The sequence below is a fragment of the Chionomys nivalis genome, chromosome 26 (genome assembly GCF_950005125.1).
Source record: "Chionomys nivalis chromosome 26, mChiNiv1.1, whole genome shotgun sequence".
NCBI lineage: Eukaryota > Metazoa > Chordata > Mammalia > Rodentia > Cricetidae > Chionomys > Chionomys nivalis.
The window spans coordinates 1118326-1144609 of NC_080111.1; the positions used below are offsets into that span (position 1 = coordinate 1118326).

The 26284-nt window shown below is 44.9% G+C and overlaps 1 protein-coding gene across 4 annotated transcripts in view; it reads right to left on the minus strand.

Moving 5' to 3' along the window:
- Positions 1–960: 960 nt before the first annotated feature.
- Positions 961–26284, minus strand: part of Casp8 (caspase 8) — a 31235-nt gene continuing 5911 nt past the window's right edge. The window contains exons 2-10 of one of the 4 annotated variants that reach the window (XM_057758528.1): positions 19484–19591; positions 17674–18006; positions 12970–13075; positions 11599–11737; positions 11458–11511; positions 8825–8889; positions 6821–6962; positions 2783–3281; positions 961–1308 (exon numbers count right to left, since the gene is read on the minus strand). In XM_057758528.1, coding sequence (XP_057614511.1) covers positions 1173–1308; positions 2783–3281; positions 6821–6962; positions 8825–8889; positions 11458–11511; positions 11599–11737; positions 12970–13075; positions 17674–17978 — 1446 coding nt within the window. In that variant the 5' untranslated portion in view covers positions 17979–18006; positions 19484–19591 and the 3' untranslated portion in view covers positions 961–1172. Of the gene's footprint in view, positions 1309–2782; positions 3282–5465; positions 6230–6820; positions 6963–8824; positions 8890–11457; positions 11512–11598; positions 11738–12969; positions 13076–17673; positions 18007–18720; positions 18776–19483; positions 19592–26284 lie in introns of those variants that run through there. The other 3 variants (XM_057758530.1, XM_057758529.1, XM_057758531.1) reach the window with 3 other exon arrangements.

Consider the following 26284-nt stretch of genomic DNA (forward strand, 5'->3'; position numbering starts at 1 on the left):
GATCTCTATGGCAAGCGTTGGCAGAACAGAAACAAAATATCACACAACATTTACCCATCCATATGTTGTGTGTATGTGGAAGAGTATGCTTTGGATATCAGAAGATAACTCATGGGAGTCAATTCTTTCCTTTTACCATGTTGGTCCCAGAGATCAAACCATGTCATCCGTCTCGGCAGCAAACCCTGTTACCCAGTGACACATCTCACCAGCCCTCATGTTCACTGTTTTTTAAAAACCAGAACATTACACATATTCACTGAAGATATAACAATATTAAAATTGATAAGTTTTACTTTCCCTCATGTGTATGTGTATGGTGGGGTTCCTGCACGCATGTTCATGTCCATAAGCATATGTGTGAGGTCCATAGGTTCTTGCATGCACATGTATGGTCTCCCTCAATCACTCTCCATCTTCATCACTGAGGCAGGAGCTCTTCCGTAAACCCAGAGCCCCACACTGCTAGTCTGGCTACACAGCTTGCTCCTCCCTTCCAAGCGCTGGAATTAAAGGAAGGTCAATATGCCCACAGACATTTACATGGGTCCTAAGGATTCAAACATGGGTCCCCATGCTTGTTTGACAATACTTTAACCACTGAGCCACCTCCTTATTCCAGTCAAGTTTAACTCCTAACTGCAACAAGTAAACTTAGCTCTGTAACTATTTTTAAAGTTATTCCCTCCAAAACCCGAGGGAGCTTTTTCTTTTTATCACTGTGCAGGTTTCTTAACAGCCCTCGATTGATTGGGAAATTACCCTGGAGAGAGGAAGATGCTCAGAATTAGTGTCTGCAAAAGAAAACTAACCTGGAAGAATTACATGTTGCACAGGAAAAAACAAAACAAAACAAAACAAAACAAAAAAAAAACACCCAGTGGTCAACCCTGAAAACAGACATACAAGAAACAAGATGCACACGGAGCCGGTTGTGTTTTTGAAAAAGATTATATGTATTTGTGTAGCAACAACTCATGAAGAAAAGAACTCATGAATTTGAAAGAGAGGCAGGATTATGTGGGAAGGGGTGAAGGGAGGAAAGGACCAGGATAAATGATTCAATAGCTCAAAATAAAAGAAATCATAAAAAATAAATTAAAACCCACCCATCTACCCCCCAAAACAAAAAGTCCATGGACTAGCTGGGTGTCATCCACGAGGAGCACACATCAGTTGAGAGGGAAGAACAGCTTCTTCCGGAGCGTGAAGATGGGCTGGGGCATCTGCTTCCCCATGTTCCTCCTGTCGTCTTTATTGCTCACATCATAGTTTACGCCAGTCAGGATGCTGAGAATATCGTCACCTCTGAAACCCAAAGCAACAGAAAGTGTTGATCTGGGGGCACCATGGAGCCCACCGCCTCAGCAGCTGTACCCAAGGAAACCACTCTAGTTCTGTCTCTCGGGAATTGAAGTTGAGTCGCTGAATCAAGACCCTACACCCCAGCTATCCTGACAACTCAGTTTCCTCAGAGCCCACTGAAGTATCTGTGGTTTGCATGGGATCTCTGCTGATGATGGGAAGCCTCAGCATTCCCAACAGAACCGAGCTCCTTTTCTCCTAGTATGTGTGTTCCTTGCTGTGTCCCATGAACGGTCATCTGGGCCCCACAAGGGCCTCAACCACTCCCAATGGCCTCTGCCTAGATGAACACTGCACCCACAGAACCGTGCACGGATTTCTACCAACGTGCGGGCAAGTGAAAGTCAAATGCTTCCTGCAGCCATCTCCACCCCTTTGTCATCAACTGACTGAGCAATCTCGTTGGGCGACCTTTTCATTTCTCTGTGTAGCTGACACAGATCCTGCAGGACTCATGGTCTGTGTTACAAAACGAAGCCACCACACTGATGTCATGGTCTACTCTCCACACCCTTCACACACTGGAAACGTAAGACACAGATCTAAAAGAATCCCATAGAAGGGCTCCTCATTGTTCAGCTGTTAGCTGGGTGGGCATTGGGGAACCTGAAAGACGGTGCCCTAGTTTAACTGAAGATGAACCCATGTCATAGGGATAGTGTCCCACATCTGTGGCTTAAAAGAAAATCAAATTAGTGGAAACACAGGGTCTCCTACTCTTTGCTACGTCCCACAGTTTACTAGGAAGAGCAAAGACTAGAGAGCTTTTATAGGGTTTCTTTTCCAATTTTTTAAAAATTATATTTACTTATTTGTATGTGTGTGAAAGAGAGAGAGAGAGAGAGAGAGAGAGAGAGAGAGAGAGAGAGAGAGAGAGAGAACATGGCATACATGTGGCGGTTATAACAACTTGAGTTAGTCTTTCCACCACATAGGTTCTGGGGATCAAACTCAAATCATCAGGCTTGGCAGGAAGTACATTGACCCACTAAGCCATCTCACCAGCCCTAGACTAAGACTTCTGATAAAGCTGAAATATGTTACAGTGGATGATTTCCATCTGGGAAGACTCCCCCAAAGAATTGGGATTGCCTCTGTCATGCTGCTGCCCAGAGACAGAGAGCTGGACTGTGTGATACTGTCATCCTCTCCCGTTCTGTGGTGCCCTGGCTGCTGAACAAAGGAAACTCCTCATTAGTTTTTCTCATCTATGAACTAAAGAGAGTAACATATGCCCTCTTTTCCACTTTGCAACCAGCCTGGAAAATATAACTATATGAGTTACATTCAGAGATGAAACACTCGCCATGGGCACTTCTTGCTACATATTATCTCAACCATAAACACCTTCTAACAGGCTCTGACGAGGGCCGCGAGGTAGCATAACCCTGAGAAGGACCCAGAAGGCAAGACTCACAGAGGACATCTTTCTCTCAGGCTCTTGCAAAGTGACTGGATATACCAGCTTCCGCGCATGGGTTCTCGGTAGGAAACACAATATTTCACAGTAGCCATCCCCAGCAGAAAGTCAGCCTCATCTGGAATATAGTTCTTTCGAGATGATGAGTCCATGTCTAAGTAGTTGTCCCTCTCCGAGTCGGTCTCAACAGGTACAGCTTTATGGAAGCTATCCCCTTGACAAGCCTGAATGAAAAAGACTTTGGGTTTTCCAGCCAGAGAAGGACAATTTGAACCAGTGAAATACGATGTCAGCTCACGGATGGAGGCTTCCTTCCCATCGGTGCCGTAGATGATACCCTTGTCTCCGTGGGAGAGGACGCAGCAGATGAAGCAGTCTTTGCTCTCGTGGTCCATTCTTTGGTAGGCTCTTAGGATCTCACGGATCTTACTGGCTGTGCAGTCTTTGTGAGACACGACCTCAAAATGAAGCTTTTGAAAGGTCTCAGTCAACGCGTCTGAAAGATAAAAGGGGAAACAATATATTACAAGAGTTCGCAGAACACAGCCCAAGATGGATAAAACACTAACAGGCAGGAAGGAGAGCCTGGGATTCCTAGGCGAGGTCGTCTGTCCTGCTAACTGGAGTCTCGGCGAAAGCACTGTGCCAGGAAGCTAGATTGTTGAGCTCTTGTATCGTGAAGATGATTTCTCTCATTCTTTCTGGCAGTTTGGCTAAAGAGAGAGTGGTCTTTCCAAATCCCCTTCCCTCTGAATTTTCATCTTAGCTTCCATGTTCGCTATTACAAGATTCAATACCTGGCTTCTTTATATAGTTGACTTATTCTCAACCTTCATTCTTCTTCCCTCTTAATTTCTAAGATGTAGCAAGCTCTCTCAGTCTGGAGACTGCGCCCTCTCTTCTTGGATAGTCCCACTCCTTGTCTTCTTTATACGGAACTCGTGGTCACAGGTCAAGCATCTTTGACCAGTATCCCTGTTTTCTTATTCTCCTGTTCTGTTTTCCATTGTCAATTCTTTTCTGTCCAACTCTCTGAGACTTGATCTTCCACACTTGTATTGTTGCTCATACATTTAAATTTTTTTATAATTATCATTTTGTGTGTTATGGGTGTTTTGCCTGCATGTATATGTGTGTGCACTACATGCATGCCTGGTGCCTGCAGAGGCCAGAAGAAGACACTGAACCCGCCCCACGGAACTGAAGTTGTAAAAGATGGTTGTGAGCTGCCATGTGGTTGCTGGGAACTTCGCACCGCACCCCCGTGTCTGCGCTCTGTGCGCTAGAACCCAGTTACCGAGTTTCGGGCAAGGGGCTGGAGGTTGAAAACTCAAACGCAGAGATAGACTGACACACACAGCTCCCAACACTGGTTCAGAAAGCCCCTCTTTATTAACACCATGTAGACTTAAATACACTGCAGTCAATGGTCAACAGGTGATCCTCTGATCTTCTAACTAGGCACAGCTTCTAGTAACTTATATTAGAAGGTTCTAGGAGGGAAAAGCAACTGAAGGCCACGACTCATTAGTCCCAACATCTCCCCCCTAAATTTTTTATAAAACAAAAGACCCTCCTGTCTTAAGTCATCTCAGAAGAGTAAACTCTTACCCATCTTTGGGAGGCCCCTTCCCTGTCTTAGGCGGGCTCTCTTCTGTAGAAGTTGCCCGTCTGCAGAGGAACCTTTATTGTTGGTGCAGTATTTGCAACCAAACCTTACTGGCCAACAGGGTCAGAAGGACTTGCTAAGTGGCCATATGCTGCATTCTCATGGGTTGTCTGATCTTACACAGAATTCAGAAATGAATGCCCATGGCAACAGGTGTTGATTGCCAGCAATAGGGTCCCCAATCACCACTGGACCCAGCCTCCCATTTGGGCTATGGTATTCAACCATCCCTTTGGCTACACAGTTACAATCTGGTGTGCTGATTGTAACATTTCAAGGGCTATTCAAGTAACCATCGAGTTGTTTCACCACATAAGAGGCATTAGCAATATTAACAGATGTCATACAAATGAAATAATGAACAAGACATTTGTTGTACTAGCCATAAGTCCACCTGCTCCTACAAGAGGGCAGTCTCCTGTCGCAGACTCTTTGGCGTGTAGAGCCTAGAACTGCCACTGTCTTTTTCTTGTCCCGCTGCTGCATTCTAGGGCAGCCCAGTGGGGTCTGTGCTCCAGCTCATCTCAGCTCCAGCACTTGTTGTGTTTGCTGATACTTCTTGGCACTGCTGTGGCATCCGCCAGGCTAGGCACCAACTGGGCTGAGGCAATGTGCCTTCCACCACAGCCACCTAGCAAAGCGTTGCTCCAGCTGCCTTCTGGCCCCAGCTGCATTCGTTCTGGGTCCAAACTGGTGCATGGAGTGGAGCAGAACTCAGGAAAGCAGGCACTCGCTGCTCTGCAACCACTGAAGGGGCCCCACTTAAACAATCTTTTAGGGAATTTAGGCATTGTCAATCTGTCTGGCTACTTCCTGCTGAGCGGGGACGCTGCATTCTTAGGAGTATTTACTGCCATTTTCCAGCCGAGCTCAGACGTGGGTCACGGCCACAGGGAAGAGGTAGAGGCTCCACCTCCCCACCAAGCTGCCGATCACACTCCACTGCTACATATCAGGAGGTCTTGGGGATTCAAATCACATGAATATTGAATAAATCCTTAGGCTCTCATCATCTGTGGAGACAAAAACAGAACCTCCTTTCCAAAACATCAAATTCTTAAGCCCATATTTTAAAGTCAAAATACTTCTCTTAGCAGTTCCTAGAATCAAATGTCTTTCTCCAGTCCAGAACACAAAAGACAACACGATCAACATATCACACATCTGTACACATTTTTCTTTTTAAGCTATATACATTCTTTCTATCTTTTCCCAATACATATGTCCCCTCTGGCCGGGGACAACCAGGGAAGGGGAGGTAAAAGGGAAGTGTGTGGGTTTAGCCCTTTGTCAAAGCAGAAGCAGGACCCAAAGAAAGGGCCAACTTCCCTCCATTAAGTTGAAGGACAGCAGCTAAGGGTAGGTTGGAAGCAGCCAAAGCCTAGGCCAGAAGGTGGGCAGGAGTCCAGGATCCAAGCCCTGCAGGTGACATCACCACGGGGGCATCATGGGCTGAGGATTCTGCAGATAGGACATCATCACGGCAGAGATCGAGAGCATGATGCTACCCATCATCTGCTTGGTGTCCTCCGAGCTCCGGGAGTTGGCAAAGCTGATAAAGGAACAGTAGACAGCCACCCAAGCACACCATTTCAGCTTAAGCATGAGGCCGCACAAGCTAAAGGTCATGCCGAGGAGATTCACGTAGTCCGGCGTCGGGTCCTCCAAAGCTGGGTTGCACTTGCTCGGTGGAGGCTTATACCTCAGCACTTCGTTGGGTCTCCGTGGGTCGGAACGCTGTCTGCTTACCTCTCTCGGAACTGAACCTGGGTCCTCTGGAAGAGCAGCCAGTGCTCTTAACCACTGAGCCATCTCTCCAGCCCCCATTTTTTATATTCTGATACTATGAATTGTTTCATTTAACTTGTAAGTTCTCAATATTGACATAAACAGGCTGCCGGCAAAGCATTTCTGGCTCAGGGGAAGAGCACTTGCTGCTCTAGTAGAGGATTAGAGTTCAATTCCCAGCTCCTGCTCCAGGGGGATCTGATGTGTTCTTCTGAGCTCTTGGGGCATCCACGCACATATGGGCACACTCACATAGATAAATAAATTTCATAAATAAAAATAAAATAATTTTTTTTTAAAATTTCACTGACGGTCTTCATTATAAACCTTTTATTAAGGGCTGCCATTTTAACATGATGTAGAACTAACAGATACGTAAGAACGTTCTTTACCTCCACAAGGAAATAGTAAATAAAATGAATAAAAATTGCTTGATACATTTCCTTGAACTAGGACTCCATTGTCTCAAAACATAGGGCCTTTTAGGTATAATCATTATCTCTCCTTTTTTTTTATTTTAAAAAAAAGTCCCACAGGAATAACCCCCACCACCACCTCTCCTTTGGATTCGACTGTACCTTCATCACGTTCTGTTCCCTTCCTGTCCTTCATCTTGCTGAGTCTGGGTACTCTCTCCCGCGCCTCGCTGAAATCGTAATTGTTGACGATCAGACAGTATCCCCGAGGTTTGCTCTTCATTTGATATATTCTACTTGATACCTAGAAAACAAAAGCCCAGTCCGGGAAATGACCCAGCAGCTCAGACAAACTGGGCGCGAACCAATGGCTCAGGAAGAGGAAAGACGGCTGCCTGGCTCCGCCTCCTTCCGTGGCTCCAGGCAGATCTGGGACCATTTCCCTAAAAAACCACTTTCTTCTCCTCTGCTTGCTCAGCTGCTCGTGGGCTGTGCAGTAAGGGAACCTGGACCTGCTCGGTACCCTGCCTGTCACATCCATCACGGCTGTCCTCATAACTTATTACCATTGTGCTTGCGTCTGCTTCCCTCGCCATTCAAAAGCGCTTCAGGCCAGAAAACATCGGGTGCCGTCCGGGACTAGAGTTTGGTGACTGCAAGAGTTTCACTCAAGGGTGATGTCTTGGGATGCCCCTCCATGGCCATGGAAATCGACTCAGCTCACCTTCCTTTCTTGGCTAACAGCTGAGGGCTTTGCCCTTCACACGTAATATAGTGCAGTGCGTCCCCGTGGTTAAACCGGACACCTTAAGCCAGTGCAAAGGAACACGGTGGCAGACAGAGAGCAAGGAGCTGGTCAACTTGCTCATGGAACCCTGACAGGAAAAACCAGAGGAAGCCTGCAGTCTTATTCCCCTAGGGCTGTTTCAGCCTGAGTCTCAGCGCTTAGTTGGTAGCCTGTCTGTCTCCTGAAGTACAGAAAAGGACCTTAGGGAGACAAAAGCCAGTTTCTATGGCTTAAAACCTTAGGGCTCTGGGCAACTTACCAAATCTCCTAGTAATTTAATGTTTTATAACACACTTGAGTTCCTCTTCATATTGTACAAATCCTTCACCTTTTAATGTTTTCTATGACATAAAGTATTTTATTAAGCACAAACGATATTCAGTATTTGTTATTATCCTAAGTATGTCCTACTTATAGTAAGTAGATTTATTCAGATATTGTAATATAAGCAGTCATCAAGATATCAACATACTATCTTTAGCTGACTGGTGAGGACGACGCTGAAGAGTGTCTGCCTCAAAGTAACACACGGCGTTGACTAATACTTGATTTCCCAATCCGAGAACAAGGCCCGAGAATCTTCTCAGGAGCCCATCCTAGTGCATATTCTTTCTCACGGTGTCCGGGGTCTCCTGTACTTCCTGCCATGGGGAGGCTAACGGGCTGAACTGTATTCAGGGAACTATTGAAGACTAAATAGAATCGATGTCTGTCTACAGGTTTCGCTGAGACGAAAAGTAAGCCTTGCTGAGATCCTGCTTGTCGCCTAACAGAAAGGAGAGTCCCCTCTGCAAGGGCAGACTAAAAGAGAAAGCCTGCCAGGGCAGCTCCTCCCGAAGCCCCACCCATTTTCCATGAAGCCACACCCCCCCCGTACGCCCCTTTTCTCTGAAGCCCTCCCACGCCTCCCACGCGTGCACCCATTTTAGCTGATACAGTTGCTAGAAGAGGGAGGTCTCACACATCCTCTACCTTCCGGCAATTCTTAGACCTTTGCTTTCGGTCTTAGAATAAAACCAGAGCCTGGAGTGGCGGCTCACACCTATAATCCCAGCACCTGGGAAGTAGAGGTGGGGGGAGGTCAAGAGTTCAAAGGTCATCCTCGGCTATGTAATGAGTTCAAGGCCAATCTGAGCTATTGGAGACCCTGTCTCAGAATACCAACCAACAAACCAAACAGGGGTAATAGTGATAATTTAAAACAAAACTGGAGAGACCACATCCTCAACTGGTTCTTTTGTAGGTTTTTCTTCCCCAGAGTTTTCAAGATTTCTGAAAGGCACCCTCCCTTACCGGCTCATCTGGCAGCTTAAAAGGAGCCAACAAAGGCCCAGAAACAGAAACTTCAGTGGAAAGAGGGAAGGAGGAGGTTTGTGTACCTGGGAGTCGATGTCTTGTTCTCTTAGGGAGTCACACATTTCCTGCATTGTGAAGCAGCTCTGTCCTGCAAGCAACCAAGAAACACGTGCAGAGTGAGAGGCTTGGGGGCAAAGGTTGTTTGGGAAAGAAATATGGAATGCCTAGGACCACCTAAGAACCTTAAAAACATTTCACGTGCGTGTGTGCGTGTGTGTGCGTGCGTGCATGTGTGTGCGCACGTGCCTGTGTGTGTGCGCTGCGTGTGTGTGTGCGTGTACGTGCGTGCATGTGTGTGCGCTGCGTGTGTGTGTGCACGTGTGTGCATGTGTGTGCACACGTGCCTGTGTGCGCGTGCGTGTACGTGCGTGCATGCGTGTGTGTGTGTGCGTGAAGCATTCTTGCACATATGCCTGACGGAAGGAGCACTCACACAGTGGCATGTGTGTGGAGACCAAAGAGGACTTTACATGGTTGGTTCCTTCCTTTCCTTTACATAATTCCAGAGATCAAACTCATATCACCTGCCCTGAAAGTTGCACTTTTACCTACTAAGGCATTTCACTGCCCCCTTCCCAGGTCGGTCCTTTAGAAAGTAAACATTGAGGCTGCCTTGAACATATTTCAGACGTGTAGATCTTGCAGGAAGGGCACTTAGCATGAACTGGAACCCAAACTGCTTCATCTGTGCTGTGGTCATTGATCATGTCATTGATCAAAGCAGGAGGTAAGGATGAGCCGGTGATTCAAACACTGAAGAGCTGGCTCAGGCAGGCCTGGACAGGGGGACGGACTCACTGGCTCTGTGACTTGACCTTCTAAGGGAGGGTGATCCTCAGAGTGGGAGAGATGGCTCAGCTGCTGAGAGTTTATCACCCTTTCCTGAGGGCCAGAAGTTCCCAGTGCCCACGTGATAGTTCACAAACAATCTCTAACTCCAGTTCCAGAAGATCTGATGCCATCTTCCGACATATCCAGGCTCCTGCACAGATGTGGTGTGCGTAAACTCGCTCAGCCACATGCACTCACATGTAAATTTACAATAAATCAGGAGAATACTCCAAAATGTATTACATGGCAAAAATAATAGTGAAAACGTAAGAAAGACATTAATGTTTACAGAGTGCTGGTGGTGCTGTTTTAATTTTCTCTGAATTTAAAAATCACCCCCAAGGTGATTTTAATAATTAAGTTTTAACATAATATCTGACATAATATCTGATTAATAAAAGTTTTAACATAATATCTGACATAATATCTGATTAATAAAAAATTTGGAGGGGGCTGCAAGAGCTTTTGCTACTCGTGCAGAGAATGCAAACTCAGTTCCCAGCACCGGCACAGTGCCCACAACCATGTGGAACTCCAGTTTCAGGGGATCTGGCGCCCTCTTCTGGCCTTCATGGGCATCGACACGCATGTGAACATGCTCCCATGTGTATACACAGTTGGAAATAAATTTGAAGGAGCCAGGCACAGTGGTGTACGCCTTTGATCCCAGCACTTGGGAGGGAGAGGCAGGTAGATCTGTGTGAGTTAGAAGCTGGGCTGGACTACAGAGCGAGTCCCAGGCTAGCCAGGGCTACATAGGGAGACCCTGTCTCAAAAAAACAAAATAGAAGGAAACCTTCTGCTGGTCCCATCTATCTTTCCTAGGCAAGAAAACAGATAGAGGTCTGGATGAGTTCCCTTTTGGGGTAAGACAGGGGACATGGCTGGAGCATCCCAGGCTAAGGCAGGCACAAGGCAGAGGAAGTCAGGTACGGTAGGAGCCTGGACTTACCCAGATACTGGGAAGAACTATGAACACTTGACCAAGGGGCTTCTCACAGAGCAGAGAACCTTGGTCGAGAACGTTCTGGGGGAAAAGTCAGGTTGGTATGGCACCTGCATTTGATTCTAGCATTTGACACAGAGGCAGACCGATTTCTGTGGTTTCAATGACAGCCTGATCTACACACACTCCAAGACAGCCAGGGCTGTGTAGAAAGACTCTGTCTCAAACAAATCAAAACGAAAAAATGTTCCGGATAATCATCTGTACCCAGCTCCCCATGTCTCTCGGCGAAAGGAGACACAGCCAGATCAGAGTTGAGACTCTCTTACAGAATAACTGCGTGCTCGTTTTAGATGGTCCCACGGGGATTTTGCGGCCCTTTTGGCCTTTCAGAGAACAGCAGAGGTGTCAAGTAGCCCCTGAACTTTCATCCTGACGTTAGGCTGTAGCAGAAGGTGGTGGGACGAGGGCTTGGGGAAATCAAGCACTCTGGCATCTAAGAAATGTATCTGTAGGGCTGGAGAAGTGGCTCAGAGGTTAAGAGCATTGACTCTCCTTCCAGAGGTCCTGAGTTCAATTCCCAGCAACCACATGGTGGCTCACAACCGTCTGTAATGAGATCTGGTGCCCTCTACTGACCTGCGGACATATGTAGGCAGAATACTGTATACATAATAAATAAATTGCCAGGCAGTGGTGGTGCACACCTTTAATCCCAGCACTCAGGAGGCAGAGGCAGGCGGATCTCTGTGAGTTCGAGGCCAGCCTGGTCTACAAGAGCTAGTTCCAGGACAGGCTCCAAAGCTACAGAGAAACCCTGTCTTGAAAATAAATTTAATTAATTAATTAATTTTTAAGAAGTGTATCTGTAAGCATTACCGTCCGAAAATGAACTGGACGCCTCTGCTCCGCATTCCAGGCTCATTCTTCTCTCTGAATTAAAAAAAGAAGAACTTGATCAGGAAAAAAAGAGCTGCGAACTCTGGGGGCTTTGTCACCTCGCAGCCATTGGCTGTCTACCTCTGTTTGATTCTTCAAACTCTTCGATGTGCCTCAGCACACTCTTGTTGACATGTTCAAAGATTGACTTCAGGCTATCCAAGTTGTCTTCCCCCAGGATCAGCCTCTTCTCCATTTCCACAAAAACATCCAGCAGGCTCTGGGGAGAAGAAAGCAGGGGACAGAGGGACTGAGTGCCCAGGCCTGGGGGTTAGGCTTCGTTTCCTTTAGTTCCACTCCTTCCAAAGCAAGGGTCCAGCGTTATTTCCCAAGTAGACCCCCCCCCACCTCTGAACACAGGCTGATCTCTCAGAGTTGACAGGAATCAGAAAGGCCATTCTGTGTTTTCTAGCCTAAAAGGATAAAAAAGCAGAAAGAAAAAGAAGCCATGTCAGATGTCCCCAGGCCTTGTTCTCAAACTTTATGTGGGTGTCTTCGTCTATGGACCAGCCGGAGGAGAATGGAAGGCACAGCCCTGGAGAGTGTATTATACCGCTGTCTTATCTACCCCTAAATCTCAATTACTGCACACACACACAGAAACACATGCACCACACACACACAGACACACACAAATGCACAGAGATACACTTGGACAAAGCCTCCATCAAAATTAGACCAGACACTACACAGCGCACAAAGACACGACCACACAGAGAAACCCGCACACGTAGGTACTACACATATGTAGACTCAGACTAACAGGGAGACGACCCAGAGGTACACACAGGTACATATGCCACACAGACACATAAGAAGCACACACAATATATACAACATGGAGACACAGACACATACATCATACATCCTGCTCATAAAAATAGATACCACACGTGGGGGGAACAATGAGCAAAAGTGGTATTTTAAGGGCGGCAGAAGTGAGGAAGTTTCAACCCCAGGCTACTTTTCCTCCCTGGCCCTGCTAGGTTCCATAGCACAGCCCAACTTACCTTCCCTGGCTCTGTCCTGTGGCTAAGCACTTTACAGTGTAGAGGCACCAAAGCCGTAACTACTACCCCTGCCTAACTATTTTATTTTCCCTGGGTAAGAAGTGAGAACACAGGGGCTGGGCATAGCCCAGCTGGAAGAGGGCTTGCCTGTCATGCAAAAGGCGCTGAATCTCATCCTGGGAGCACACACGTTGAGAGTGGTGGCACATGCCAGTGATCCCAGCACCCAAGAGGCGAAGGCAGGAAGATCAAAAATTTAAGGTCATCCTCAACTAGAGAGCAAGTTTAGGTTCAGCCTGGGCTACACGATACCACGCCTCAAGCAAACAGATGAACAAACAAACAGAAACAACCTTGAATGCAGTCCGCTGTTGGCAAAACAGCGTCCTCTGATTTCAGAACCCCCGCTGGTGACCCATCTCCAGGACATCCCAGGTCTTACCGAGTTATCATGCAGCTTACATTTGGGGATCTTCTTTTCCAAGAAAAACTTAAACTCTTTCAACTCCAAATCACTCACGTGTTCTGAGAGCTTAAAGAGCATTACCCTGCGGTGGGAAATGAGACACTTGAGAAACACATTCTAGGTCGCTCCCAGGGCCAACTCTTCCCGACTGGTGAGCCCCGGGTGGAGGCTGGAGAGCGGTGGGAGTCTACCAAGTGACACCAACCGACCCACTCTGTCTTCCAACTAACTTCAGCTAAAAGAACCATGTTGCTTTGTGTTGTGATAAAAATCAAGATGGTAGGATGATCTGGGGGAATTATATTCCCCACAATGCATATCAGAATGGATTCCCTTCTAAGAGCTGGTCAGTGTCCCAGCCATTTCCTTCGGGAAGAAGGCTGAACATTTGGTTGCAAAATATAAGAGACTCTGAACACATACATATATGCACACACGTGCACATACACATGCACACCTCTACTCTTACCAATACCAAAGGTCCTGAAGCTCTCAACACAACCAACTGCCCTGTGTTCTCCCCGCCCTGGAGGCAGGATCGCCATTTTCGGACTGAGGTTGAGGTAAGAGCCAGTGGCTGGCTGCTTTGCTTTTCTGACCTTCAGGTTGAACCCCAATTTCTCTCTCTCAGATTTTATTAATCGTATATCAAGTCTGTTGATAAACTGCCAAGTCCCCTGACAACCTGGCTCATGCCTTTTTCATTTCCATTAACCTGAGATTCAGGAGGTGCAGTGTCTGAGTACAGACGCCTCAGACTACCCTTGATATAACTCTGGGTCCCACCATATTTTAACTGTGTAATTTCAGACATGTTGCACATTTTTTTGGCCCATTTGTAGGTAAAAGATAAATGTATATCCACATCACAGACAGGTGTAAATTATGTAAATTTCCATGAACTGCAGTCACCTAAAAATAAGCGTACATTCTGAGATCCTCATGAAGTGATTTCTTCATTTTGCGAACTACATAATGTGGTCTTAAACAACAGGACTATGACATCACTAGTGAGGAACCCAGGACCAACATCACATATAAGGTCCCTCGTTGCCCAAACTATTAGGCAGCACGAGAAAGCACACTAAGAGTTCAGTAAGTGGTGGAAGCTGTCTTAGTTAGGGTTTCTATTGCCGTGAAGAGACATCATGACCATGGCAACTCTTACAAAGGAAAACATTTAATTTGGGTGGCTTACAGTTTCAAGGGTTTAGTCCATTATCATCATGGTGAGACATGGTGCTGGAGAAGGAGCTGAGAGTTCTACATCTTGGCCCACAGACAACAGGAAGTGAACTGTGTCACTAGGTGTAGCTTGAGCATAGAGGACCTCAAAGCCCACCCCCATAGTAACATACTTCAACAAGGCAACACCTACTCCAACAAAGCCACACCTCCTAATAGTGCCACTCCCTTTGGGGGTTATTTTCTGTCAAACCACCAAAGAAGCATTTTTATTTCTGGGCATATTTAAGATCTTGGAAAATGCTTGCCAGATGAATAAACAAAAGAATGTTTTAGAAGTCCACAAAATTAGGGATGAAGATGTAGTTCAGCAGTGAAGAGCACATGAAACTCTAGCAGAGAAAGAACCAGAGTCCAATTCTGGGCATCCAAATCAGGCAGCTTACAACCATCAGTAATTCCAGTTGCAGCAGAGGGACAACGTTCCTGGCCACTGAGGGCACCTCTACTCACATATACGTACCCAAACATTACATGTAATTAAAAATAAAAATAAGAAAATCTTTAAACTTTTGGAAAAAAATAAGTCAGAAAAACTCTCAACAATATTATGTAAAGAAAAATATCTTTAATAGGCAAATATGATGGTTTCCAAGCTGAATTAGGAAATAAAATTTTGGAAAAAGAAATAGTCTGGAAACGGAAGCTACCTCGTGTTACCAACATCTCAAAAAATGTCTGTCCCAGAAATACTTCCCTAAAGCACTCTCAGCTTGGTCCTGATTGGTCCAGGCCAAAGCTACTGTGGTTCTTTTAACTTTAGTAAAATAAATAAATAAATAAGTAAATAAGTAAATAAATAAATAAATAAATAAACAGCAGTCCCTATTGTGTAACAGTTTCCTCTTAGATTGAAACATTCTATCCTGCTAGGAAACTCCTCCAGCAGGAAAGTAAACAACCCAAAATAGCTCCAGGAAGTCCCTGAAACTGATCAGATTCACTTAGACCCACCATGCCAGAGAAAGCAATAAAAGCTCAACGACTTCTCAAACTGAAGGAAGCTTAGCTGCAAAGACTTGGAGACCAGAGCAGCTGCCTGGAAGAAACAGAAACCAGCTCAACCGCCTGGAAGGATTAGAACAGCTGAGACACCTGGGAAGGACAGTATCCAGCCTGTTGAGCTGACTGCCCGCTGGCTGTTCCATGAGCTCCAGGTTCCTAGCTCTGTGGGTTGTCACCCATGTTGGGGTGGGCTTTGGTGATGCAGCTGTCTTTGCATCATTTAATAAAAACAGGTTAATTTAAGTTATTTAAGAGCTAACTGGGAACAAGCCTAAGCTAAAAGTCAAGCTTTCATAACTAATAATAAGTCTCTGTGTCATTATTTGTGGGCTAGTGATCCAAAAAAAAAAAAAAAAGGCCTGACAAAAATGACCAACTACATTTGGTGCTCCACACACGGCACGTAAATACACATAGGGCCTGAGAAAGCTGGGAAAATGTTCTGAACTGAACATGGTACCAGTAACAGCTTGCCCGTAATGGCAGCCTCTCGTGCAGAGTTGAGGCTTGAGGGGTACAGGGGCACAGTTCCTTTAAGAAGTCCTGCAAGGCAGCTGAGCACCTGAACGGCACCCTACTCGATAGGATGGGACACTAGATAGAAACAACAGCCTCAGCACAGGCGCAGAAACTTACCAAAGCTGGCTCCAGGTGGGGGCCCACAGGCATGAGGCTTGGCTCTCGTCGACCCAAACAGTACGGAGTCAGCTGCCAGCACCATGTGCTAAGCAGAGCCCCACTACAGGTAACCTAGCAGGTTAAGGTTTGTCTCACGTGGTCAGAGAAACAGCAGATACACACACACACACACACACACGCACGCACGCGCGCACACACACACACACACACACACACACACACAAACGCACACACATTTGCCAGGTCCAGTCCAGGCCAAGAAAAATCTCTGAACAGGTAACAGTAGTCTTTAAAATGTGCTTAGATGCCAAAGAAAAAAAAGAAAAATGGTATGGACAGTCAGAAAAAATAAATAGTTTAAAAATAATAAAGTCTTTTTTTTTTTAAAAAAAGAGTAAAGTAATATAAAAAGAATAACCCACATAAGGATGGGGAATATTATAACAGAGAACATTTGGATCCTATATGGCGCTTTGTTAACTTTAATTTTTTTCAAATGCTAATAAACAAAAAAAAAAAAAACAACTGCTAAGAGACATTGGATTACGGAAACTGTTGAATTAAACCAGCCTATATAGTTTAAGAATGTTTTAACTTTAGAATGGAAGTCAGGAAATGTGCTGTGTTGGGGGAGAAGTTATGCCTTTGTTTGCACAGATAAAGGTCAGATTTTACCGAGGGAGACCTCCTGAAAATCTTTTTTTTAAATATTTATTTATTTAGTATTTATACAATATTCTGTCTGTGCGTATGTCTGCAGGCCAGAAGAGGGCACCAGACCATTACAGATGGTTGTGAGCCACCATGTGGTTGCCAGGAATTGAACTCAGGACCTTTGGAAGAGCAGGCAATGCTCTTAACCACTGAGCCATCTCTCCGCCCCCCCCCGTTTTTTAAAATATTTATTTATTTAGTCTGAAAATCTTAACTACAGACATAAAGATAGAAACCAAGAAAAACTACAGGACAATGATATATGTGCTGGTCCTGCATGGGAACCGCTCTTAGACTGGATGCGATATGATACATCTTAGCTACAAAGTCCTTATGATTTCTTATTACATGCCATCCCTTCATATAGCATAGATAGAGATTTATATTACAATTTTTATATAGTCCAAAGGGACTTATAGAGTTGGCAGATGTCTTTTACCTACTCAAATATAGACGGGAGAATCGTCTTTTGCTGATTTGTGCACACCAAACATTCTATACCTGTGTTAATGTAGGTATGTATGCTACCTTTAAAAGGCTGTGTGTTTTCAGGGGGAAAAAAGACCAGAGACTTATAAAGACAACTAGCCCAGCAACAGCAATAGAAAAGTAGCTAACACATAGAGGGCTATATGTCAGCATGTAGAGCTTCGACCATATCCCCTCATATAGGGCTTTGATCATATGCCCTGACATAGGGCTTTGGCCATATGCCCTCACACACATTTGCCTGTCTTATCCTTCTGCCCTTCTGCAGCCAAATCCCTAATCCCCAGCAGTTCTTTTTTCTGTGCCATGCTGCATGAAAAATAAATGATTTTATGGCTTCAGCATTTTTCTCCAAATTATGTATGTAGGCCCTAAATGTCTTCATTGAACCCAGGGTCTCATGAGTATAAACTTCACAATATGAACCCCAGCAGTAACATCTGCAGAGTCAGGTCCCTTCAGCCTATACTTCCCAGACCCCCCAATACACACACACACGAGAGAGAGAGAGAGAGAGAGAGAGAGAGAGAGAGAGAGAGAGAGAGAGAGAGAAGAGAGAAGAGAGAGAGAGCGCGCATTTCTACTCACCTGTAGGCAGAAACCTGAGCTTTGTCTAGATCATACAGCTCTTTCTTCATCTCGTCCTTACTGCTGTTTAGAGTGTTGGTCAGCAGGTCCAGCCGACAGATGAGGAAAAGCAGCTCCTTCAGGAAGGACAGATTGCCTTCCTCCAACATTTCCTTCTCCTGCAGCCCCTGAAAGAGCATCAGGGCATCGTTGATGGGCTCCTGTTTCTTCGGTGGTATGTAGTCCAAACACAGAAACTTGAGGGCGGCCACTTCACTACTGCACAGCTGTTCGGCAATATTGTAAAGGCAGCTGCTGAAATCCATTCCTTTCGCGAGGTAGAAGGGTGGTGACCTGGGCCAACACATGATATACCGTGATCAAGTGAGGAACTCGAGTGCCCACTACCAGCTGCTTTTTTGGCAAATACAGACTGTATCTACTCTGTTCCAGGAATTTTAGAGGGAAGACCTGGAGGATAATGGGAAACAAAGAGGTTCCTACTTCCCAGGAGCTTTTGCATAGGGAGGTGGAGATACAGAGAATTGCTGGTTAGACCGTCTCGACTTGGTGTGGTAACAGTCTTGGGGATAGGGATTACTGCAGGCAAGAGACCTTTGGGGAGGAGGCTGGAAAAGCAGTTCTTGAAGGAAAGGTGGATGCAAGATGTAGAGGCTAACTGGACAGACACAGACTTCAGCCGAGTAACCCCAGAGTCTTCAATGGATTGGTGACTCTGCCAAAGGACAGCAAGTGTCTTGGCTAGGAACACGGCTCCACCTTGATCAAAGTCTGGCTGTGCCAATGGCCACTCTTTCTTGGGAAGCCGCTTCCTGAGTGTATTGTGAGTGTCTCAGTGTATAAGTGAGGAGTAGAAGGGTACCTATGTCCTGACGTTGTGAATCTGAAGTGACATCAGATAAATCTCAGCTACTAATAAATACCAAAACCATGCCAACCCCCAAGAAAGAGAAAGTCCCGGTCCTGGGGCCTGTCTTAGTTAGTGTTTATGGCTATGATAAAACACCATGACCAAAAGCAATTTGGAGAGGAAGAGGTTGATTTAACCTTACAGCTTGTAGAGTCTGTCATCCAGGGAAGTCAGGGCAGGAACCAACGCAGACACCATGGAGGAGTGCTGCTTACTGGCCTGCTCCTCATGGCTTGCTCCACCTGCCTTATGTAGCACCCAAGACCATCGGTGCAGGAATGGCAGTGCCCACAGTGAGCTGGGTCCTTCTACATCATACATCAGTCAAGAAAATACACAACAGGCCAGTCTGGTAGGGGCATTTTCTCTCTTTAGGCTCCCTTTCCAAAATGAGTCTAGCTTGTATCACGTCATAAAAAGTAGCCAGCACGGGACCCAAACGCCAGGACCTGGGGTCGTGAGTGATGTTCTCAGCTTATTTTTCTTATTTAGTTGACAACTACAGACATTCATCTGGAAGAAGCGGTCCTCAACCTCCTCAGCTGAGGAGCTCTTTGTTTTAATTGAGAGATAGATGCCTTGCCCTCAAGAGGTAAATCTGGATGGCGACTCTCCAAGATCCTTCACCTGGAAAACCTTTCTGCTCCAACACCGCACCATCACTTCCACGGCATCTCAGATGCCACCCTTCACCTGACCTCAAAACCGTCTCTCCCCTACAACCAAGGGAACTGTTTCTGAGCCTTAAGGACCATACCCGTCCTTCCTGAGCATTCATGGCTAAAGACACTAAGTTGAACCAGCACTCAGAGACAGCAACGAAGAGGATACACCCGGGGTCTTCCGTTCCACAGCTGATGTTAAAATAAGAATATCTGTAAGCTGGGTATGGTCACTCACCCTGTAACGCTAGCACTGAAGATTCAGAAGCGGGAGGATTGCCACAGGTTCAACGTTTACTTGGTCCACATAGCAGTCCCAGGGCGGTTAAGTCTATATAGTAAGACTCTGTCTCAAAACATCAGCAAAGACAAACACAAAGATAAATAATAAGTTAGATATATATTTTTTTATTTTCACATTAGGATAGTTTTATTATTTTTTAATGGCCCAAAAGACTCATAGCTTCTTTGTTTTTTTCCTTCCAGAAGTGCCTTCCCTCTCTCTGGGTTTAGAAACTGTTGATTTCTATGTGTAAAACTTCAAAATATAGGGGGCTGGAGAGATGGCTCACTGGTTAAGAGCATTGCCTGCTCTTCCAAAGGTCCTGAGTTCAATTCCCAGCAACCACATGGTGGCTCACAACCATCTGTAATGAGGTCTGGTGCCCTCTTCTGGCCTGCAGGCATACACACAGACAGAATATTGTATACATAATAAATAAATAAATATTAAAAACATTTTCAAAATATAGTAAATTAAAATATGGTCACAATATTGCAATCATGCTACTCCCACATTCACACACAAGGACACAGGGATTAAAAAAACTGAAATCAGACGACACATGTAGATTAGCACACCCACTGTGGGGATTTTATTCACTCGATATTCATAAGAACAATAATGTTCTACACGGCTCATGCTTATGCTTCTTTGTTCATTACATGTAGATAGAGTGGCACTTACTGGAAACAGCAGCCTATATCATTGCTCTGGTTGTCCTGGAACTCGCTCTGTAGACCAGGCTGGCCTCGAACTCACAGAGACCCACCTGTCTTTGCCTCCCAAGTGCTGGGATCAAAGGCATATGCCACCACCGCCCAGTTATCCTTTTGAGGGTTAAACTGAATTCATTATTATTGTGTGCACTGTGAGTATAGGTGTGTGTGTGCCAAAGCCAGCATGTGAAAGTCAGAGAACAGTTCTGTGGGTTTTTTTCTCTCCTTCCACCTTTGCACGGGTTCTGGGGATAGAGCTCAGGTTTCCCACCTTGCACAGTGGGCACTTTTACTGGCTAAGCCATCTAGCAGGTGCTCTCTCATTCTTTTCTTAATATATTGTGACAATTGGAATTATGCAGTAAAAGTTGCCTTGTCTTTTGTGAGCTTGAGATTAGATTTCTTGATTTAGAAGACACGGTCAACATCTTGAAAAGAATCTGCTTTGCATTTGATTTCCAGTGTTTTTCGACCCTGGATCTTTCATTGCAAAACTGATCGATTATCATGAAAATTCTTTTACCTGAGCAAAACATTTTAAGGGGCTAGAGAGATGGCTGCTCTTTCGGAAGACTGGACCCACATGGCTGCTCAGAACTGTAACTCCAGTTTCAGAGGCTCTGACCTCGTCTTCGGGCCTCTGTGGGCACCAGGGATGCATGTGGTGCCAAAACATACATGTAGGCAAAAAAACCCACCCATACCATAAAATAAAGTTTAAAAATTATTGAAAAAAAAAGAAACAGGCATGGAGACACAAGTGTACTTGGAGTTTTTGTTCTATTTTGTGTTTTGTTTGCTGTTGTTGTTGTTGGTGGTGGTGGTGGTGTGTGTATGTGTGTTTAAAGAACGGCATTTTAAACCTGGCCAGCACTCAACAGTTATGTGTTCAAAGTACAACAAACCAGAACTGTTGGGCATACAAAGGAACAAACTAATAATTCCATTTCTTAACTAAGAATTTCCTAATGGGACCAGAGAGATGGCTCAGCAGTTAAAAGCACTTGAAGCCCTTGCAAAAGTGGGTTCACTTCCCAGCACCCACATCAGGTGGCTCACAACTACCTATAACTCCAGCTCCAGGGACCTGACACCTTCTTCTAGTTTCCATAAGCACCTCCACTCATACACACACACACATGCACACACACACACACAAGAATAAAATAAATTTACAAAAATAATTCTCTCTCTATAGAAACACACATGTTCAACTGAGCGCATTTGTGGAATGCAGCCTTGAACAACTCAAAGCACTCCAATGGCGGACCTGCCGGACTAGGCCACATAGCAAGCGGCCCTTAGCAATACATCCCATCTCCTGAAACAGCATCCAAGATGTGTTGATAAAAGTGAAAAACAAATTACAAAAAGATATACATCTGCTTTTCAATAATATTCAAAACAATGCAGTAGATTTTTCAGAGATATTCTATAAAAACTAAAAGGAAAGTTCGGGAAATTCTCAAGCAGATGTACCAACCTCGTGATAAATATTGTCCCCTGTGTGGCCTGAAGGACCAGGGCTTGCTTGGGGATGAAGGAGTGAGAACAGGAATGTGCCCTTCTTTTCTATAGCTGTTCAGGGTGATATATGCAGAAATTATCTTTTTGAATAAAAGTGCTGTCTTGGAGGCCAAGCGTGGTGGTTTGTCCATTACAATTCAGCTGTCAAGAGACTGAGGCAGGAGAATTACCCATAGTTGGAGGCCATCTGGGGAGCATGGTAAATATCAGGCTATCCTTAACGGCTACAGCTACTGTAGTGTGAGATTCAGCCTTGCAAAACATGGAAGGGGAGGTGAAGAGGGGGAGGAGAGAGAACGTGAAAACAGAAAGAAATGCTGCCTGGGTGTGTTCGTGTCTTAAAGGCTGTAGTCCAAGGCCTGGCAGGAAGCAGCGCCAGCCTCTGAATGTTCTTCTTCAAAGAAGTGAGTTTCAGGACAGCTAGGACCATTTACGGAGAGACCTTATCTGGGGAAGTGAGGAAGGATGAGAAAGACCAACAGTTTTTCACTCTTTGGAGAAAAAAAAAAACAAAGCTCAACTTCTCTTACAGAAAAGCAAACCACAAGCACAATGAGAAGCCAGTTTTCAACCATCGAACTGGCCACGTGACGGGGGTGAAAATCAAAACACGTAGGTGGGTAATTTCGCCATCAACACTGTAGAGCGCAGCCTGACCCCACATTAACTTAGAGGGGGCTTTTCATACGTAAATGTAAATGACCTCAAAGCCAAAACTCGTACAATAAACACAGGCGGGCTTGCTGAACAACAGAACATAGTCCGCAGTCAATCAGGGTTCGCGGCCATTCACGCAGGTGGAGCTCCGCTATTGAAAATGGAAAACCAAGCCCGGCTATGTGTGAGCTACAGAGCGCATTGGTGGGTACATTCACGTGGGCGTGTGTACCTGTGGGTTCCCAGAGGGCCCTGACCCGCACACAAAGTAGCGTCTGTGTTGCCTAAGGAGAGTGGAATCGTGGGCGTGGAAGGACGGAGGTGGGAATGACAGTGAGCGTGGTCTTCTGTTACATTTCTGCCCTTTGGCGGTTTGTAGTTTACCAGACCCCGTATTAGTGCTTCTAAATGTACCTGAACCTAAGTTAAACCTCTGTTTAAAGACCCTAACTTAGGACCAGCTGTATTTATTGGCATTAGACCAAACATCCTTAACATTTCTTTCCAGGCGGTGGTCGCCCACGCCTTTAATCCCAGCATTCGGGAGGCAGAGGCAGGTGGATCTCCGTGAGTTTGAGGCCAACCTGGTCTATAGAGCGAGTTCCAGGACAGGCTCCAAAGTTACACAGAGAAACCCTGTCTTGTGAAAAAAAAACAAAAAACAAAAAAAAAGAAGTTTAATCTCTGTTAAAACCCCACTTAAAAGGGAAAACTCCACAAGAGGCAAGACTTCCTTTTTTTTCTTTTTAATTTTTCTGATGAAAATAATTATTCCTTTTAGAAAAATATTAAGAAAAAGAAATGATTAAAATTACCACTAAAATTCCACAAACCAACGATAAACATCTAGTAATATTTTACATATATATATGTTTGTATTTGGTAGAAAATAATAAATATATAATATTAATATATAAATATTATAATAATAAATATATATTGGTTCTTTTGAGACAGGGTTTCTCTGTGTAGTCTTGGCTATCTTGGAACTCACTCTATAGACCAGGCTGGTCTCAAACTCATAGAAATCTACCTGACTCTGTCTGCCAAGTGCTGGGATAAAAGGCGTGCACCATCCCTGCCTGGCTTCTACCAAAATGTTTTTATTCATACTTATTTTCCCATTAATAATATTGAAAGTACATTCTGATATCTTTTTTCTTTATAGCACGGATTTTGTCACATCATGTGTATATTCTCTTACTGCTGTAATAATAATAATAATAATCCCAACACATATATTTGCACCGTATAATATATAAGAACATTTAATGCTTACATACATGACTGACAATATTTAAATGTAAGCAAACATTAAGACACACACGTGTTCAGAAGCCTCCCTAACAGCACACATTTAACACATTTTACAAGCAGCCGCTGAAGACACGATTGCCACAGCCTTCACTCTACTATCGCACTAGGTCACAACTGGGTCACTTCGCCAGATGTGGGCGCAGATTCATGTGTCACTCAAGGGCTTCAACAGCACACACCTGAAAAATCTGAAATTTTCGTCACACCAGCCAGCCTATTCCGGCTGCTTCGTGAGTGTCAGGCTAGGAAAGACCCAAGACAGATAACACATGAAGAACACAAACACGCACACCCACAAACACGCGCGCACACACGCATACCCACAAACATGCATACATACTCAGAAAAAAATACTATCTTATTCTAATTACTATTGGATGCAACAGAGAAAGACAAACAATCACATTTCCAAATAATCGGTATTTCCAGAAATATTAAAAGTTTGGTAAACACCAGACTGCATTAGAGCGAGGCTCTCCGCGGCTCTGCCAAAGCCTCACACGCCTGTCGACTGCAATCCTTGAAAGACTCCTCCGGGGTGGTTTAGAGAACTACCTCCAAGACAGGGTGGGGGTGGGGGGACATGAAATGAAACTTGCTAGAACTTTCCAGGGATAAAAGTTTGCATGTCTTCCAAAGCGTCTCTCAAGCCAAGTCTTACTGTTAGTGCTGCGTCTGCCTCCAGGCAAGGCTGCTCCCGGAAAGGCGGTGGGGGCTCTAACTAGCCTCTACCTCCCCTGGTCCTAACGACCCACACACACAATCAACAAGCCCAGCAGGCAGGTGTTCGAAACAGTCCAGCAAAGGCACTCAAACCTCAATAAAAATGTATAGCCAGCCCCATTATTTTCTAATTGAATGTAACTCATAACTTCCCTTGTAAGACGGTTAATTAACCTCACCCCAACCTGGCCGCTGGTACAAATTTCTGAGTTTTTAATCTGTGCTTCCTTATTGTTCCATTCTCGGGATGGCTCGGTTTCGGTTTTAATAGGAACGGCAGGCTGGGGAGAAGCTCAGGGCGGTAAAATGCATGCCCAGCACGTGTGAGGTTCTGGGTTCAATTCCCAGTACTGCAGATTATATGTATATATACACAATCAAATCGCTAAGACTGTGTTCGTGTTTGGGGGTGTGCATGTGTGTATCAGAAGATGCGTAGTTTCGGGAGGGGTAAGTAGATCAGGAGATGGAGCAGCCAAGTCAGTTGAAATTTAAATGTTGGCTTCCGTTTAAGGGGGAGGCTTCAAATAGATGGCTGTATTTAAGGTACATTCAAGGAATACCCAGAAGCACATCCATCCAGGAAGTGGGGGGACAGAAGATAGAGGGCAGCTACCCACACAGAAAAAGCTTCCGACTTCCCTTTCAATATTGAAACCCTGATTCCCTCTACAGCCGTGTGGACTCCAGATCCCACACTCAGAAGCCTAGAAAGTTCTAGAATCAAGATCCTTCCCCTTAAAAGCCCAGCTGGCCTTACCAGAAACAAACCCCCGAGGTCCTCGGCGAAGGCGCCTGGCTACCAAGCCCCTTCTCTGAGTCTGTGGCAGGCAGAGGGCAACCAAGAGCTGGAGGGTAGGGCGGTTTGTACTTCCTGCTCTCCTGGCAGGGCGTAGACAGAAGGCAGGAGGAAGAGGGCTGGCCCCGGGAGGACTGTTCAAAGTGTGTGCATGGATACATTGTATGTTGAGCATATTCCTTTATACTGTGTCGGTCAGTCCCTCTGCCGAATCGACAGTCTCAAAGTTTCACTTCTACTTTCATGTCAAATTCATGAGTTTATGTGACTAAATAAAATCTACTAACCACAAATGGTAAAAGCTGATATCATCTGTCTTTCTGAGATTGGCTCACTTGACTAAAGATGATTATCTCCATTTTTGTCCATTTTCCTGCAAATAATATAACTTTTTTGGTTGTTGTTTTTGGAGACAGGGTTTCTCTGTGTAGCCCTGGCCATCCTGGAACTCTATCTGTAGACCAAGTACTGGGATTAAAGGAGTGTGCCACCACTACCCAGCGGAATTTTATTTTTTATGCAATATTTTAAATATCTAAATGAGTAGTTAAATACTCTGTTCTTTATGGTTGAAATTTTTTGCACACACGTGTGTATGTGTGTGTGTGTGCGCACACGCATGATATAGAGATGAATACTTTGCATTGTTATTGATCTTGGTTTAATGATACAAATTTAAGGTCAATTTTGTTATATGTCTATTTCTGCTCTTGATTAAGGTATTGTGTTTGTGCAGCTCATTTAAAAACGTAATATATAATTAAGAAATATAAGTTAATAGATAATCATTTAAAATAGTCAAGCTTGTAGTCATGTTAGGTTTTCTAGATATATAGAGATATATTTCAGTTAGATATGTATTCTTCAAATCTTTCAGGGACCTTCAAAATATGGCATTTAAAATGTTTTAAGAACTTAGAACTTTTTATGACGATAAGGCACATCTGCTCCTGGGAGCACCAATCTATTTCAAGAGGATATGGGCATCAAAGAGGCTCCTTGTGGAATTGGTTAGCC